The 16,126-nt window shown below is 38.2% G+C and overlaps 1 protein-coding gene across 1 annotated transcript; it reads left to right on the top strand.

Moving 5' to 3' along the window:
- The first annotated feature begins 10,624 nt into the window (after positions 1-10,624).
- On the top strand, positions 10,625-15,328 carry CXCL13 (C-X-C motif chemokine ligand 13). Its single transcript, XM_036764532.1, has 4 exons — positions 10,625-10,767; positions 12,140-12,269; positions 13,932-14,012; positions 14,323-15,328. Exons 1-4 carry the CDS (start codon positions 10,701-10,703, stop codon positions 14,378-14,380), a joined length of 336 nt encoding a protein of 111 aa, XP_036620427.1. The 5' UTR covers positions 10,625-10,700; the 3' UTR covers positions 14,381-15,328.
- Positions 15,329-16,126: the final 798 nt, after the last annotated feature.

Below are 16,126 nucleotides of genomic sequence, written 5' to 3'. Positions count from 1 at the left end.
ATAATATTTGTAAAATGCTTAACCCAGTGCCTGCACATAGTAGGTACTTTATAAATTCTTGTTCCTTTCTTCTTCTTTAATTCCTTCCTTCATTCCATTTGCATTCCCAGCCCAGCACGGCACTTGGCACCCCTACCCCAGCTCCTTCAAGTAATCTTCATACGGCATGAACCCAAAGGTCTTAACCATTCTAGTCACCCTCTGATAACCCCACAGTTCAGTCTTGTTGAATCTGAACAACGTATTTTGTTAAGATGCCCACCCTCTACCCTAGACATACCTAGTCACCAATCGGTACTCCTTCATAACCACAAACTGAAGTGATGAAAGTTATCTAAGCCCATAAGGGTTAAACAAGAAAATATACAAGAAATGAAAATGCAACTGTCTCCACCAAAAGCTTCATCTAATTCACTTCCATTTTTCTGTGGCTGCACTATTCCAGTCAGACCATAGTAGGAAATGCTACAGGTTATAATTAGATCACCCCAAGACTGCAAATTCTTGTACACACACGAGGTGCATGGCCAGGGGATTTTAGAAGGGATTGGAAGGAAAAAAAATCTGCTAAAAGTCAGCCTTCTCTCCCAACCTTTCCTGTGACTGATAGGAAAGAAAGAATTACGGGATGTTAACTGGCCTGTCTGATTTAAGCCAAGGGGCTTCACAACCTGGAGGCCTCCCTGTCTAAATCCACACAGATCCAGCTGGAGTATTTATAATTTTCTCCCACCTCAGCTTCCAATCCATGCACATTATGCACCCTCCAAGCCCCTTCCCCAATATTAGAAGCCTATAATGGCTTTTAAAATATTTTTTTATTTTTTAAAAAATGTTTTATTTATTTAATCTGGCCCAAATCCAACTTTTCACCTTCTCATCCCAACCCAACCCCCAACTGAGAACACCAGAAAAACAAGACCCGTTACAAACACGCAGTAAATCAAAACAAATTTCCACAATGGTCATGTCCAAAAAAAATAGTCTTATTCTCCATTCTGAGTCCTTCGCTTCTATATCAGGAGGTGGGGAGCATGTTTTATCATTAGTCCTCTGGAAGACTGCTTGGTCATCACACCAGTAGGAATTCAGCACCGTAGAATCCCATCACATTATATACCATAATTTGCTCATCCATGCCCCAATTTAAGGGTATTCTCTCAGATTCCCATTCTTTACCTTGTTTTGCTGAGGACTTAATTACCATTAATTACCCTTTCCCTCATATTTTCCTGTTGAGTGAAATGGATTTTTATATCCAACTGTTGCATTTAGGAGCAGCTAGATGGCACAATTCTGGGCCTGGAGTAAGGAAGACTCATCTTCCTGAGTTCAAATCCAGTCTCAGACACTTACTAGCTGGGTGACCTTGGACAAGTCCCTTAACCTTGTTTGCCTCAGTTTCCTCATATATAAAAATGAGCTGGAGAAGGAAATGGCAAATCACTTCAGTATCTTTGCCAAGAAAACCCCAAATGGTGTCAAGAAGGATCAGACACAACTGAAACAACTGAACAACAACGTGTGTGTTCTTCCCTCTTTTAGCCAATTCAGATGGGAGTAAGAGTCAAGAAGCAGCAGCTCCCACCACACCATTCCTCCTTGTTTGTATAAATATCTACTTGTACATCCAGATTATCTGAGATAATTACACCCTAATCTTCCTTTCCCTTTCCCCTCCCCCAATGTATTGTTCTTCTGGTTTCTTTCCATTTTTTCTCAACATCACCAAGACATAACAGAGCCACTTCCAGGCATAGTTTAATCTGATTCCCTCCATGAACTCTGATGATGATGGGGGTCTAAGGGGATACATATATCACTTCTTCATCTTTCAATATAGGCAGTTTATCCTTGATTAGTCATTTATCATTGTTCACTCCTATTTGCCTTTTTAGACTTCTCTTCACTTCTGTTTTTGAACCTCAGAATGTCTGCAGCTCTAGTCTTTTCCTTAGAAATGCTTGGAAGTCCTCTATTTATTAAAGATCCTTTTTTCAGTTGAAAACAAAAAATAAATGAATTAATTTATATATTTTTAAAAGATCCTTTTTACACTTGTAGGATAATACTCAGTTTTGTTGGGGAGTTATTCCTGGCTATAAATCCATATCCTTTGCCTTCTGGAATATTATATTTCAAATCCTCCATTGATTTATAGTTGTGGCTGCATATACCATCATTTATAGTGATGATACAGTCAGTCTATCATGTGTGATCCTGACTTTGGCCTTTCGACATCTGGGTTCTTTCTCTGTGGTTACATGCAGTATTTTTGTTTTGACCTGGAAACTCTAGATTTTGGCTCTGATGTTCCTGGAGTTTTGTTTGGGGGTTTCTTTAAAGAGTCGACCAGGTGGATGCTTTCTGTTTCCACTTTTCCCTAAGAGATCTGGACAGTTTGCTTTTAAGATTTCTTGAAATAGGACATCTAGGGTATCTTTTTGGCTATGGCTTTCAATAGTCCAGTAATTCTTACTTTTTTTTCCCATTCTGTTTTCTAGTTCAGATGTTTTTGCTATGAGATACTTCACATTTTCTGCCATTATTGTTTAGCCTTTTGACTCTAACATATCTTGTTGCCTCATGAAGTCATTGGCTTCTGTTTTTGTTGTTATTCAGTAGTTTCAGTCGTATCTGACTCTTCATGACCTTAGTTGGGGTTTTCTAGGCAAAGATACTGGAGTGATTTGCCATTTCCTTCTCCGGCTCGTTTTACAGATGAGGAAACTGAGGCAAACAGGGTTAAGTGACTTGTCCAAGGTCACACAGCTAGTAAGTATTTGAGGGCGGATTTGAACTCAGGTCCTGACTCCAGGGTTGGTACTATATCCACTGAGGCACCTAACTGTCCCCACCAGGCATTTTCACTGGCTGTCTCCTATGCCTGGAATTCTTTCCCTCCTCATCTCTGTCTCCTGGCCTCTCTATAGCTTCCTTCAAGTCCCAGCTAATATCTCACATTCTGCATAAAGACTTTCCTGGTCTTCTGGTCAAGTCACTTAACCCTGAGCCTGGAGTTGGGAAATGGAATATCTTGTACTAAGAAGAGTAAAGAGTCCATTGTCATTACATGGCAGAGTACATGGAGGGGAGGTAGGTAGAAGAAGACTGGCAAGGCAGGAAGGGAGCAGGTATTAACAGCTTTGGATTTTATTTGAGCTGAAGTCTCTTAAGAGTTGTTTTCTAGGATTAACTTTCTTTTGCAGAATGCTGAAGAGACTCTGTTCCCATGACATGAAGTAAACATCTGATGACTTTCCACCCCTGAGGTGGAAGAGCGTAGATGATGGCGGGATAAAACACTGGACAGTCAGGGCACTATAACTGGTTTTTGACAAAAAATAAATAAAAAACAATATCTCTTCTGGCCTAGTAATACTTTACCTTTCACATAGTCAGCCCATAATAAGTATTTGGCTTATTAAAATTAAGATTGATTATAACAATAATTATTATAACATATTATAAGTATCAACATATTATGTATATACATGTATATATATATAAAATGGATATAATATAAGTAACAATGTGAGACCAGAGTCAGAAGTATATATTCTATTTACCGTCCCACTTTAAAGACATCAGCAATGGGGATAGATTTACAAAAGGCAACTTTATGAGAATCCTTAAGACTTCACAAGTTTTGACAAAAAGCAAGTATAAGGATGTGTGTTTGTGGGTGTTGCTCATGGAGGTTTTATGTGTCCACATGGGTCAGTCTAGAGGTGGCTTTCAGGGAGGCAAGAACAGAGATCTCTAGGGTCTCCTCCCCACCCCCTTCTTCAAATGATACTTTGATTCCTGCCAGCAGGGGAAGCAAGAGGCTGGCCACTCTGCTCTTCTCAGAGCAAAGATACTGAATTATATAAATTACATTAAAATATTAATAATATATGGACTAGAATTATGTGGATATGATATGATATGAAATAACATAACATAACATAACATAATGTAAGTTGAGGGGAAATAATTTTTAGGTTCTAGCTGTCAATCTGACCACTGTCCTTTAGCAGCAAAGGAGGGTCCCAAGCTATTTATTTAAAGTTTACTCCCCTTCTCACCAAGTTCCACAAAGACCACATATAGTGAATAGGAAATTAACCCATTTATTGAAGCAGACAGCAAACTGAAATCAGAGGAGGTATATAGATGGGAAGATACCAGTTAATACACACTGTAAATGAGCTTTCCCACTGAGAGCAAGATATCTCAGCTTAGTGAATCAATAACCATTTATTAAGCACCTACTATGCTTTAGCCACTGTGCCAGGTGCCAGGAATGGGAACAAAGATAAAAGACAGTCCTGACCCTAAAGGAGCTTACAACTAAATGGAGGGAGAAGACAAAAAAAGCAAATAAATACAGCAAATAAACAAACAAGTTATATAGAGAGTAAATAGGAAAGAATTAATGGAGGGATGGTACCAGAGAGTCCCAGATCTCACTGAAGGGGAAATTACCTAAAGAGTCCAGTGTAATAAGGCGGGGGTAGGTACATGACTGAGCTACCAGCTTCTCTCCATGTTGGCTTCCCTCCTGAATCTCTCCCTTTGGGGACCTTTCCCTGAAAAGAATCTTGAACTGTCAGTTTTCTCTCTGGAAGCTGGAAACCAAAAGACCAAGACCTCTCTTCTCTTCAGCTCTTACCAACTCTACCCCTCACACAGATCAGCATCGATTAATCAGTTTTCACCAATGAAGAGAATCTTATGCAAATGGACTTTGAGTCTCAGATTACACAAATTTTTAAACATGTATCTATTTTTCCAATATATTTTATTTCATTAAATGTTTCCCAATTACACGTAAAAAATTTAACATTCATTTTTTAAAAAATAAAATATGTATATTTTAAACATGACATGGTACAATAGATGTTTAGTAAAGCAATCAGTTTCCAAATTTTGTTTCAATCTCTATGATATTTCTTAACTCTGTCCTCTTTTCTCTGCTCAAACAGCCATTGCTCAAATTCAGTCCCTCTCACCTGTCTTCAAAGGATATTAAGGGAGTCAAATAAGGAAAGTGGAAGCCCTGGTGAGGTAAATTGGTTCTATTCTGAGGGTTTTAAGAGGGGAAAGAGAAGGAAGAGTAAAAGGAATACTCTAGTAAAGAAAGGAGGAACATAGGGAGGACAGAGATATCTATTTCTCATAACTGGGGTGTGAGAGAAGAATATACAAACACAGAGGAAGGGGAGAGGTATGTAGGCATTAGATAGACCCCAGTCTTAACTGAATCAGACAAAAGAGGGTTTAATACACATACAGAGTTTAGTGTAGATGCATCAAACACCATAGGAAAAAAAGTGGGGATGAGGAGGCTGTTAAAAGGGAAAATAATATCAGGGAAAGAATAACTCCAAGAGAAATATATTTCCCAGTCCTGAAGAGAGGAGGAAAAGAAAGAAAAATACCTGGAATCTAAAGGGGTGCCTAGTTTGCCTCTTAGACAATTAGGGAATGGCTGGCTAAATTGTGACATATAAATATAATGGAATAAAATTGCACTGTAAGAATTGGCAAAGACAATGTCAGAGAATCAAGCATAGTATAACTAGATACAGAATGAATTGAACAGATACAGGAAAAGCATTTGTACAAGGTAAGCAACATTGTAAAGAAAAACAATTTTAAATTTTAAGCAATTTAAATTTTGAACAAAGAAAAAGAATTTTAATTAAAAAAATTTTAAAGAAAAACTATTTTAAAAACTTAACTGATTAGGGCAATGACCAGAGCACCTATGATCAAGCGTGTTATCTTTCTCCTGACGGAGAGACAATGGGCACAAGGTTCAGAAAGAGACAGGCATTTTTGGACATGGCCACTACGTTAATTCATTTTGCTTCACTGTGTTTATATTTGTTATTAATGGATTTTTTACTATTTTTTAAAAGTGGGGTTTTTTTCTTCCAAAAATGCACAGAAGGAAGTTTCAGAGGAAGAACAGACAAGCAGGAGAGTTTTCGAAGTAATATAGGGAATTTTTAAAAAAAAGTATTATGAAATGAAGATTCACAATTTCATAGAAAACCCTCTTTTGTGTTCTACATATGGAAATGCTCCTATTTGATGCTTAAGTTCAAAATGAATTTTTTATATAAGAAAAATATTTTAGTCACTATGTAACTTCAGGACTCAGCTTTAATAAGTGTTAAAAGACACAAGAAAGTACCCATTACATACTCTGAGATTCTCTAAAGGCTGAGTCATAAGCCCATTTGGGGATGTGGCCTGGATGGCCTTAAATTCACACATATATGTCTGGTTCAGCTTCCTAATTTGACAACTGCTGGTTAATAAAAAATAAGAATCTGAGATGGACTTAGATCTTCGAGTTTTGTTTTGTCTTGTTTACCTTTTCATATCCAGAGGATGCATTTCCCCATCTAGAACTAAAAGGGGAGAGACAGATAAGGTGAATATTTCTTCATTTCTATGTGTGTCACACTTCAAAATATCTTGACCATTCCGGTGGATCTGTGAACTGATCAAAGTAAATGTTTCTTCCAGCAATACAGAAAACAATTCATCCTTGCCCACCTACCCTCTACAATTCTTTTATCCATCCTCCCATACATTCACTACAGGGCTTCTGGCAGCCATCTCCAGGTGCCCTGATCTACATCTGGCCACCGGACCCAGGTGGCTCTGGAGGAAAAAGTGAGGCTGGTAACCTTGCGTAGCCCTCACTCACTTAAATCCGATTCACTTGCAAGTCATGCCACCATCTTTCTGATGTCATGATGCTCTTCAAGAATGAAAGACAAACAACAGGGCTTCCACCCCAGCTTGCTCAAGGAATTTCTCAATTATTCTTACAATCACAATGGAGGCAAGGGACCCTCCAATCATCACCCATTGCTTTCACCACATATCCAGCCTATGTTCTCTTTTCATTTAATGAGTGTGGAGAAATTGGGAGCATTTTTTTAAAGCCTGGAAAGTTGAGGTTCTTTCTATGTTGGTATGTGGTAGTTTTTGTTTTCTTAGAATGCTTTCTAATTTCAGAGAGCTCAGATACTGTTGCTACCGAGACCTAGTGTGATTCCTTGCCAATAAAGTGAAACATGAACATGATTTTGCAATCTCAGGGGCCAAAAGATTTGGATTTAACCCAAAATTTGTCTGATTATTCCAGATTTTTAGGGGTTTTTTTCCTTCCTGTGTTAACATTTTAATCTAATCAATCCATCTTGAAAAACATCAAAGAAATAGTCCATTCCTTAGAAAAAATCAATTACACAGATTTAGTCATTGAAATAACATTACAGAATGACTGTGTCTGATCCAGAGGTGGGTTTACCTAAGGAAACCCTTCATTTCAGAAATCACTTTTACAAGAAATAGTGCCACCTAGCAGCCATGTGGCAAATTGCCATCACCATGAGTAATGAAATTGATTTTTTTTTAAAAAATCCATCTCACTGGTGAGTTTATCCCAGTCTTTTTAAAACCTTCCTTCATTGCCTTTTCCAATTGCTTCGGAGCAGTCTTTTAAAACATTCTGCTAATTTGGGTTTTGGAAGACATCTCCCAGGTCATCTGGTCCAACCTGTACCTGAACAGGAATTTCCACTTCTCCATCTCTAACAAGTGATCCTCCAGTCTTTGTTTGAATTCCTCCTCTCAAGAGGACACTTTGTAGAGGTGGGACACCTTTACATTGTTAGGAAGTTTTCCCTGACATTGAGCCTGAAACTACTCTCCCATTGCTACCAGTTTCTGCCTTCCTGAACCAAGCAGAGAAAAAAAAATCTCATTCTTTCACATGAAAATACTTCAAATACTTATGTCAAGTACTATATTCTACCTAACTCTTCTTCTCCAGACTACTTCCTTCAACTAATCTTCCTCTAGCATTTTCTCCTTGAAATAGAGACTCATGCAGGTATTTTACACTGGTTCATTCTGTTTGCTCGTGATCATACAAAACCCAGAAAACGTTACAGAAACAATGCACCAGCATTCTCAAATGGCTAATTTGGGTTACAAGTTAGTTAAAAGCATGAGATGGGACCAGGGGTGATATGCAGTCGTTTTCAGTCATGCCTGAGTCTTTGTGACCCCATTTAGACAGTGGAACAGTTTACCATTTCTTTCTCCAGATTTTGTCCTAATGGGGTCCTAAAAATAGTTACGGGAAGGGAATAAGCATTTATACAGTTCCTACTATGTGCCAGGCACTGTACTAAATGTTTCATTTTGTTTTTTACCAAATATTATTTCATTTGATCTTCACAACAACCCTGAGAGGTAAGAACTCTTATCTCCGTTTTACTGTTGAGGAAACTGAGCCAAACAGAGGTCAGGTGTCTTGCCCCAGGTCACATAGCTAGGAAGTAACTGAGACCAGATTTGAATTCAGGCCTTCCTGATTGCAGGCTCAGAGCTCTATCTATTGCTCCACCTAGCTAGCTAGGTGGTAAGAGAACGGTGAGTGGTTTAGTGCTCCAATATGGTGACAACTCTAGAATGACCCCTTTCTAGGCATTCTTACTCAGTCTAGCATACTGGAAAACTCCATCAAGGCAACCACATCCTTCTGTAATACCTTACCACTAGTGCAAACCTCTCTTCTACTATCTTATTGCAAGGGGCCAGATGAAGTAAACTCCGAACTAAACCAGGGATGCATCTGGATACACTTGACCAGGAGTGGTACAGGAATGCCAGGAGAAAGCCACATGTGAGAAAGCCAGTTTGATGGAAAGATTTTACAGATGAGGATGTGGGTGAGGTCTGGAGAATTTCATCATGCTTCTACCACCTATTTCCCAGGGCTATTGAGAAGAAGGTGTTTCACATAGGTTAAGGCACTATATGAAAGGGAGCTGGCATCATTGTGGTTATTTTCTGACTCAAAGACAGATGAGACCAACCTTCACACAGGAAGAAGATGGTATGGTATGGGTCCACCATTAGATGAGTACTCTTAGTCAGTCAACAAGCATTTTATTAAGAACCCCATATGTGCCAGGCACTGTGCTAAGTTCTGGGGATATAAAAAAGGCAAAACAACAGCAACCAAAAAACAATCCCTGCCCTCGAGAAGCTTACAATCTAAGGAAAGAGACAATATGAAGGCAGCTAGAAACAAACAGCATATCTACAGGATAAATTAAAGATAACAAATAAAAGGATGGTACCAGCATTAAGAAGGATCAGGAAACAGTTCTTGTAAAAACTAGAATTTTAGGTGGTACATGAAGGAAGGCAGGGAAGCTGAAGGCAACAAAAAGGAGGAACAGATTTCCAGGCATTGACAGCCAGTGAAAATGCCTGGAGTCAGGAGGTAAAAGGTCTTGTCCGAGGAACAGAAATGAGAAAGTTTTCAATTCTTCTTTCCACAATCAGCCTCTGGGAGAGTCAGGGTTAAGAAGGGAGATCGAGCAGAAGCTAAACTGGACTAAACTTATTTATGCAGGCTTTACCGTAAAAAACTCTGGACTAAATAAATGGACATAAGGAGAAAGTAAACTGAGGACTGCAGAACCCAGACAGATGCAGCTGGAATTTCTTCGGACTGTGTGTACAAGGTGTAAGCCAAACAGCTCTTTGAAACATTCTGTGAGAAAAACAAATTCGCAAATCTCCCTTGGAAGTTTTTGCTGAACAATTTTAATCATTTTGAACAGTGAGCAAGTTTTGCTTCTTCAGAGGGACCAACATTCATCTTTCCCAAATAATACATTTCTTTCTCCTGCTCACCATGGAAATGGAGAAAAAGCATAGCTTTTATTAGCCTAAGAAAGAAAAGGTGGGAAAATTTGACTGGAAAAGAGGACCTTCCCCACCATCATTGTTAACATCATCAAAACATTTATACAGGTCCCAATTAATGAGAACACTGAGTCTCGTGAAGTGGGTATATTGCTCCAGCATGTACTACACTGCCTACTTCCATTAGGCTGATACCAATGACCATATTTTACCTAATTATAACTGAATAGTTCAAATTTGAATATAGGCACCCACTTCAGAGGATTTATTGTTGTCACTAACCAGGATCTAGTTGTAGAGTACTTTAGTGTTGTTAGAGCACATTACAAAGTTTATCCCATTTGATCCTCACAACAGTAAGCCTGGGAGGTGCATAGAATTATCTCATTTTACATATGAAGAAACTGAGGCAGACAGTGACTTGCCCAGGGTAACATAGCTAGCAAAGGTCTGAGGCTGGATTTGAATTCAGTCCAGATTGGGTACTACATCCACCAGCTGCTTTAGAACTCTGAATAGTCTAGCAACAGGCTTGTTTGCCCTTGCCACATACATTCACTTGATATACTAGTCATAGGGGCCTGAACTTCTCAGGATCTGTCTTTCTTTGCTCCCCTAACCCATCACTTCTTTTTCTTTTTTAGCATTGCCTTCTACATTCTAAGAATGTATAGCCCATATTTCTAATAATAATAATAATAATGGAAACTTGTGCTGACAATGATGTGCAGCAAAGGCAGCAAGTGTGTGAAGGACGTTTGGGGAAAAGCCAGTTCAGCAATAACATTTTTAGGTTTCAAAGATTGATGACACAGCTGGCCCACTGGAGACCGGGGCAGTGGGAGGATCCTCATTAGTGTAAATAAATAGGAGGCTCTGGTCCTGAAGAGAGCCCAGATGAGATTCAGATCCAGATTCAGATTGTGAATCAAGCCTGACTCCTCCTCCTCCCTTGTCAAGCCACAATGAAATCCACTGCTGCTTCTGTGGTTGTGGTTCTGCTCCTGGTCCTGAATAACTCTTTAGTCCAAGGTAAGAACTTTCACTTGTCTTTTTCTGGCTGTCCCCTTAAAAAGAAAAGTTAAATGGGCTGGGGAAGAGATATTTAGAATCAAGTCACTCTCTCTGCTGAATAGGGTATACTTAGTTAAGACTAATTTATTGATTTTTAATTTATGGAATAAAACAAGCATTTCCATAACACAGTATCATAAAAAAGTTGATTGCACATGAAACTGCAAATTTACTGTGTCCTACTTAACAACAATTAAGACTAAAATGAATCAGATTCTCCCAGGGTTCAGTGTACTTCCCTAAAAGGTAGATATTTCAGGAAGCAGCACAAATTATGAGAGGAATCACTTTGAACATGAGGGAGAAGAAAGCCAGGCAGGGAAAGAGATCCAAAAATCATCACTTACCAACATCAATCACTGGTGTCTCCAAATAGCTTTGGCATCAAGAATTGAAATTTTTTAAAAATTTATTTTATTTTTAATTCTTGGAATATAAGTATTCCCATAATATTATATAATTAAAAAAGAATATTTGTACATGAAAATTCAAATCTATTATGTACAACTTGCTATTCCTTTTAAATATATAATAAAGTAGTAATTGAAATTTTTAAAGTTATTTTATTATATTTATTATTATATTTAAAACAAACATTTCCTTATATAACATAGTATAATAAAAATATAATTACATGTGAAGCTGCAAATCTATTATGTACAACTTGCTATTCCTTTTAAATATACAATAAAGTAGTAATTGAAATTTTAAACTATTGAATAGAAACTGAGTGTTGCAGGACATCCTTGATAACAGTTCAAATGGAATGTTTTGAATCACATCTTATGCTTAGGTTTAGTTCATCTGATTTACTTGGGCTCATCTGTTCCATTGCAGATCACGTGTAATATTATCAACAAAGAAACAGGGAACAGGGCAAAATAGTGTAGAACTTCACAAAGTTAGGCATTCCAAGTCCTATTCTAAGATATCCTATGAAGTATTCCTAAGGAAGTCACATAACCCTATACAAAATATCAAGAATTTAAATGTTCCAAACCTTATCATGTAAGAGTATACTTTGACAAGAACCTTTCAATTATAATGCTCATAGATGGAAGCAGTTAGTTCGGTGAGTTAACAAAATGCAGTGCCTGGAAGAGTTATTTTTTCCTTCTCATTTTTTTTAGTGAGTCTTGAAGCAATCTGACTAGGCTTGACTCAGTAATTTTAAAACCAAGAAGAAACAGGGTCAGAAGCAAGAACTTAACATTTCAACCTCCTGAGCTGTCCAGGATGTCATTCAATCCTTTGGCATGTACTTCAGAACTTGTAATTATCAGAATAAACTGGGTGTTGTTGGGTTTGTTTTTTTTTTTAATGGCCATAGGTATTCTAGAGACCAATGATGCCAGCCATAAGTGCAAGTGCTTGAAGACAGCGGAAGGCGTCCCTCTCCGCTCCATCAGTACAATAGTTATCTCGCCACCTAAAGGAGCCTGCCGAAATACAGAATGCATGTAGGTAGCAAGTAAGAAAATCCTTCTCCTAATTCCATTAACTGAAATGAAGTTAATCCTTGCTTGTCTTGAATGCCTTCCAAGGCAAAAGCTTTTCCTGGGTCAGGGGTGGGGAACCTGTGGCCTCGAGGCCACATGTGGCCCTCTAGGTCCTCAAGTGTGGCCCTTTGACTGCATCCATCAAGGCTGCAGGTTGCCCACCCCTGTCCTAAGTTATTTGTCTTCTGGTCTTCCCCAGGTGTTGGAAGTTGCTTTGCTCCTCACTATTTTCTGGTGTAGGAAAATCAATCTGTGTATCTTCCGCCATTTGCAAAATAATCCTCTGAGCTTTTGTCAAAACTTACTCTCTTCTCCAATCCAAAGGAACAGAAAGCAGCACTTTTTTTTAATGGTGGAGAATCGCACTCAGGGCATCGGAGGCAATGGTTCTATGGGTCTAAATCAGAGGTCTAGGCCAGGAGTCTGGGAATTTATTTGTTAAAAAATATTTTGATAACTGCATTTCAATATAATTGGCTGCCTTTGTAATCCCATGTATTTTATTTTATGCCCCTAAAAAATGTCATTTTCAGAAGGGGTTCATGAGGCACACACCAAAAAAAATCCAAATATTTAGAACCCCTGGTCTATTCACTGCCTCCAAAGGTCTCTTTTAACAGAACACTCATGATTCCAGGCTATATAAGTTTAATATTTTTTCCCTCTGAGAAGTAAGGAATTTAGGGTTAGACACACAGAAGAGATACATAGGATGAGAAGGCAGAGATGAACTGTGATCTGTTCTGTGTTTATTATAGTGCTTGGTATATAGTAGGCACCTAATAAATGCTTACTGATTGATTTGTGGAAGTAGTACCCACATCAATGTGATCATAGATCCATCCAAACACTGAAGAATAATACCATTCTCCACTAAACTCCTGCTCAGATACAGAATCATGGCTTAGATGAGACCCTGGGTTCTTAAAGATTATGCCAACAGAGCACTGGACAATTTGACCAAAATGGGAAGGCTTCAAGTGTAGCCTCAGCGATGGGCTTGTTTCAGCTTCCTCATCTGTACGGTGAGGAGGTTAGGCAACATGACCTTTGACACCCCTAGAATCTCTAAATCTATGACACTATGAAAATGAATGATTCTGAAATGAACGTGTTGGACTAGATGGTCTCTGAGGTCCCTTTTAAGGCTAATGTTCTGTGATTCTGTAAACACTGCATGCAACCATAGCATTGGTCTCTTTATGTTATTAAAATAGGCACAACCTCCTTGGCTCTGAAAATTTTAATTCTTTTAGCCTCTATTTACCAGGAACCTACCTTCTCCTCGACTGCCACATTAATAAAAGAAAAATATTGGCTTTTCGTATACATTCACAGAGAATGATGCTATGTTCAATGGCATTAACCGGTGATACAACAGCTGTCTTATAGAGGTTAGGTTCACTGCTGGACAGGCCCTCCATGCCCACAGCTTTTTCATAAAAAGTTTATAGAAGACATCTTTTTTCTTAATTCCCTCCTGACCATCTGCTATAATTCATACCCCATAGTATAACCCGTCATCTGCTTTATCCTTGCCAAACTGTCATTTGATAGAGGTGTGACTTTAGGATTGAAAAGCAATACTTTCAGAATTTATTTTTTCGGTGTTGTTTTTTTCAGAGTCACATTGCGAACTGGGAGGAAAGTATGTGTGTCTCCAACGCACAAATGGTTAGAAGATGTCTTCAGATATTTAAAAAGGTAGGCCAATTGGATATCACTTACTTTTAAACTCAGAACATTGCTCTTTGGGAATTTAAAGATTCTATTTCCCACACTGATCCTATAGAATGAATCAGCTTTTCATGATCATCTAATCCAATTTACATTCCTTTTAAAAGAATCTCACCTATTACATCAGTCCGTTGAACAAGAACTGGTGGTTTTATGTTCAGTTTCTTTTGTCTTGTTTTGTTTCTAGTGGGAAAAGAGTTCTTTTTTAAAAAAAATAAAGACTGTTATTTAGCTGTAGATTTATTTATTAATTAGTATTAATTCATTTGCTCCTTAGAAACAAGGCTACCACACCAAAAGCGAATATAGAGAAACAACGCCAGGATTCCAGATAAGATCATCTGGGCTTGCCTTCCTTCCTGTTGTGAATCCTCATTTCTTTTATTAATTGTTTTTGTTCTGATGAAATACTCTTTTTTAGACACTCCCTTCTTAGAAATAAAGAGGCAAAATGATCTTTCTGCAGCAATCCAGCAACACATTAGCTTCTCTCTAAGGATATATACCCAAGTGCTTGATTTACATATCCTTGATCAATATTAGTAAATAAATTTATCAGAAATATTTAAAGGTTCTTTCTATCAAGGCCGCACCCAATTTCAACCAATGCTAGAGGACCAACCATGCAGGAACCCCAATTCTCACACTAAGACTTTCCTCTAAATGGAAGAGTAGTTTGGACATGAGCAGCTGGCATGAGTTAGGAGGGGAAGCAAGGGCTCTTTTCTCCACCTGCACATTTCTGAAATTACTTGGAAGGAAAGCTGCCCAGGAAATTCACATAATTTCAGTTGGAGTGTGTGAACAAAGTCATGTGCAAGTGAACTTTTTGGTCACATCTTAAGCAAAAAAAAAATGGGACTTGGTGAGCCTAAAGATTCCCTCCATCTTAATAAATTGTAGCAAAAGAAAGCCAAGTGATGGTCTGCGTTATGCTGTGTGCCAGAGGCTGTGTGGCAAAGCATACTTAAGGCGAAATCCCACCTTTGATGGTTACCCGCTGTGTAACCGCAAATGAGTCACTCAGCCCTCCTGGGCTTCAGATCCCTCATCCCTAAATTGCAAGGAATTAGATGAGATAGCTCCCGAGGTCCTTTCCAAGCCTCCAGCTAGCCTCCATCAAAGAAACACCCCAGAATCAAACCCAGAGCGATCAGGATTATTTAGAGCTAAGCTTGTCCTATACATGTCTTCCCTCCTGTGATGTGTTACATACCAAGGAGCAGAGAATTCTGGATATAAATGTATTTTTCTAAAGTGTACCACTCATGTGCTGTTCTTCAATAAACACAGATGTTTTACTTGATTGTGACAAATTCTTTCTTCCTCAGCAGTCATTCAAAGATTATGGCTCTGTTTATGGTGGAAATTCTATTTCTTCATAATGAAAATCATGTCTCTGTCACATTGAGTCTTTTAATATCATGTGTTATTTTTATTTTTCAGACAATCTAAAATTATATGGAAATGGTCAAGGGCAGCATTATTTCTAAGATAGTCTTAAACATTAAACATTTTTCCACTGTCTTGTTAAAGACTAGTATGTCAGTAGGAAGAGTTTATGTTGAACATAAGGACAGAGGAAATCATACTTAAGCACTATAGATTCTTTCCACTATCTCTTTAACATCTCATCATTTAAAAAGGTTTTAATTTTGGCATATTCCATGAATGAAGGTAACTAGCTGCCATTTTTGTAGATTAATATTTGCAAAGTATTTTAAAAATATCACGTTTTATTTTCAAAACAATTCTGAGAATTAGGCAACCTCACTATTGCCATCTTACAGCTCAGGAAACTGAGGCTGACAGAGGTTAAATGGCCTGCCTGGGGTCATAGAGCTAGTAAGTATCTGAGGCATGATTTGAACTCAAGATTCAAGGTCCAGTATTCTATCCATTATGTTGCTTATCTATGCCAAAGAATGGAATTCAGTGTCTGATGTTACCTCACTATGACCTCTCCTATCTTTTCTTTCCACCATAACTATTCTTGTTACTCTCTAATTGGTGAAATCACCTTCTTCTCTTACAATAAAATAATAAATCTGTCACACTCCAAGGGAGACAGTAATAGAGGA

This window comes from Trichosurus vulpecula, chromosome 6, assembly GCF_011100635.1.
Source record: "Trichosurus vulpecula isolate mTriVul1 chromosome 6, mTriVul1.pri, whole genome shotgun sequence".
Classification (NCBI taxonomy): domain Eukaryota; kingdom Metazoa; phylum Chordata; class Mammalia; order Diprotodontia; family Phalangeridae; genus Trichosurus; species Trichosurus vulpecula.
Note: the sequence above shows the minus strand (reverse complement) of the source record. Positions and strands in the feature narration are given on the sequence as shown.

Coding starts and splice junctions, on each gene's coding strand:
- CXCL13 (XM_036764532.1), top strand. CDS start 10,701: ATGAAATCCACTGCTGCTTCTGTGGTTGTGGTTCTGCTCCTGGTCCTG. Junction 10,768..12,139: donor GAATAACTCTTTAGTCCAAG/GTAAGAACTTTC, acceptor TAATGGCCATAG/GTATTCTAGAGACCAATGAT. Junction 14,013..14,322: donor GTCTTCAGATATTTAAAAAG/GTAGGCCAATTG, acceptor TTTGCTCCTTAG/AAACAAGGCTACCACACCAA.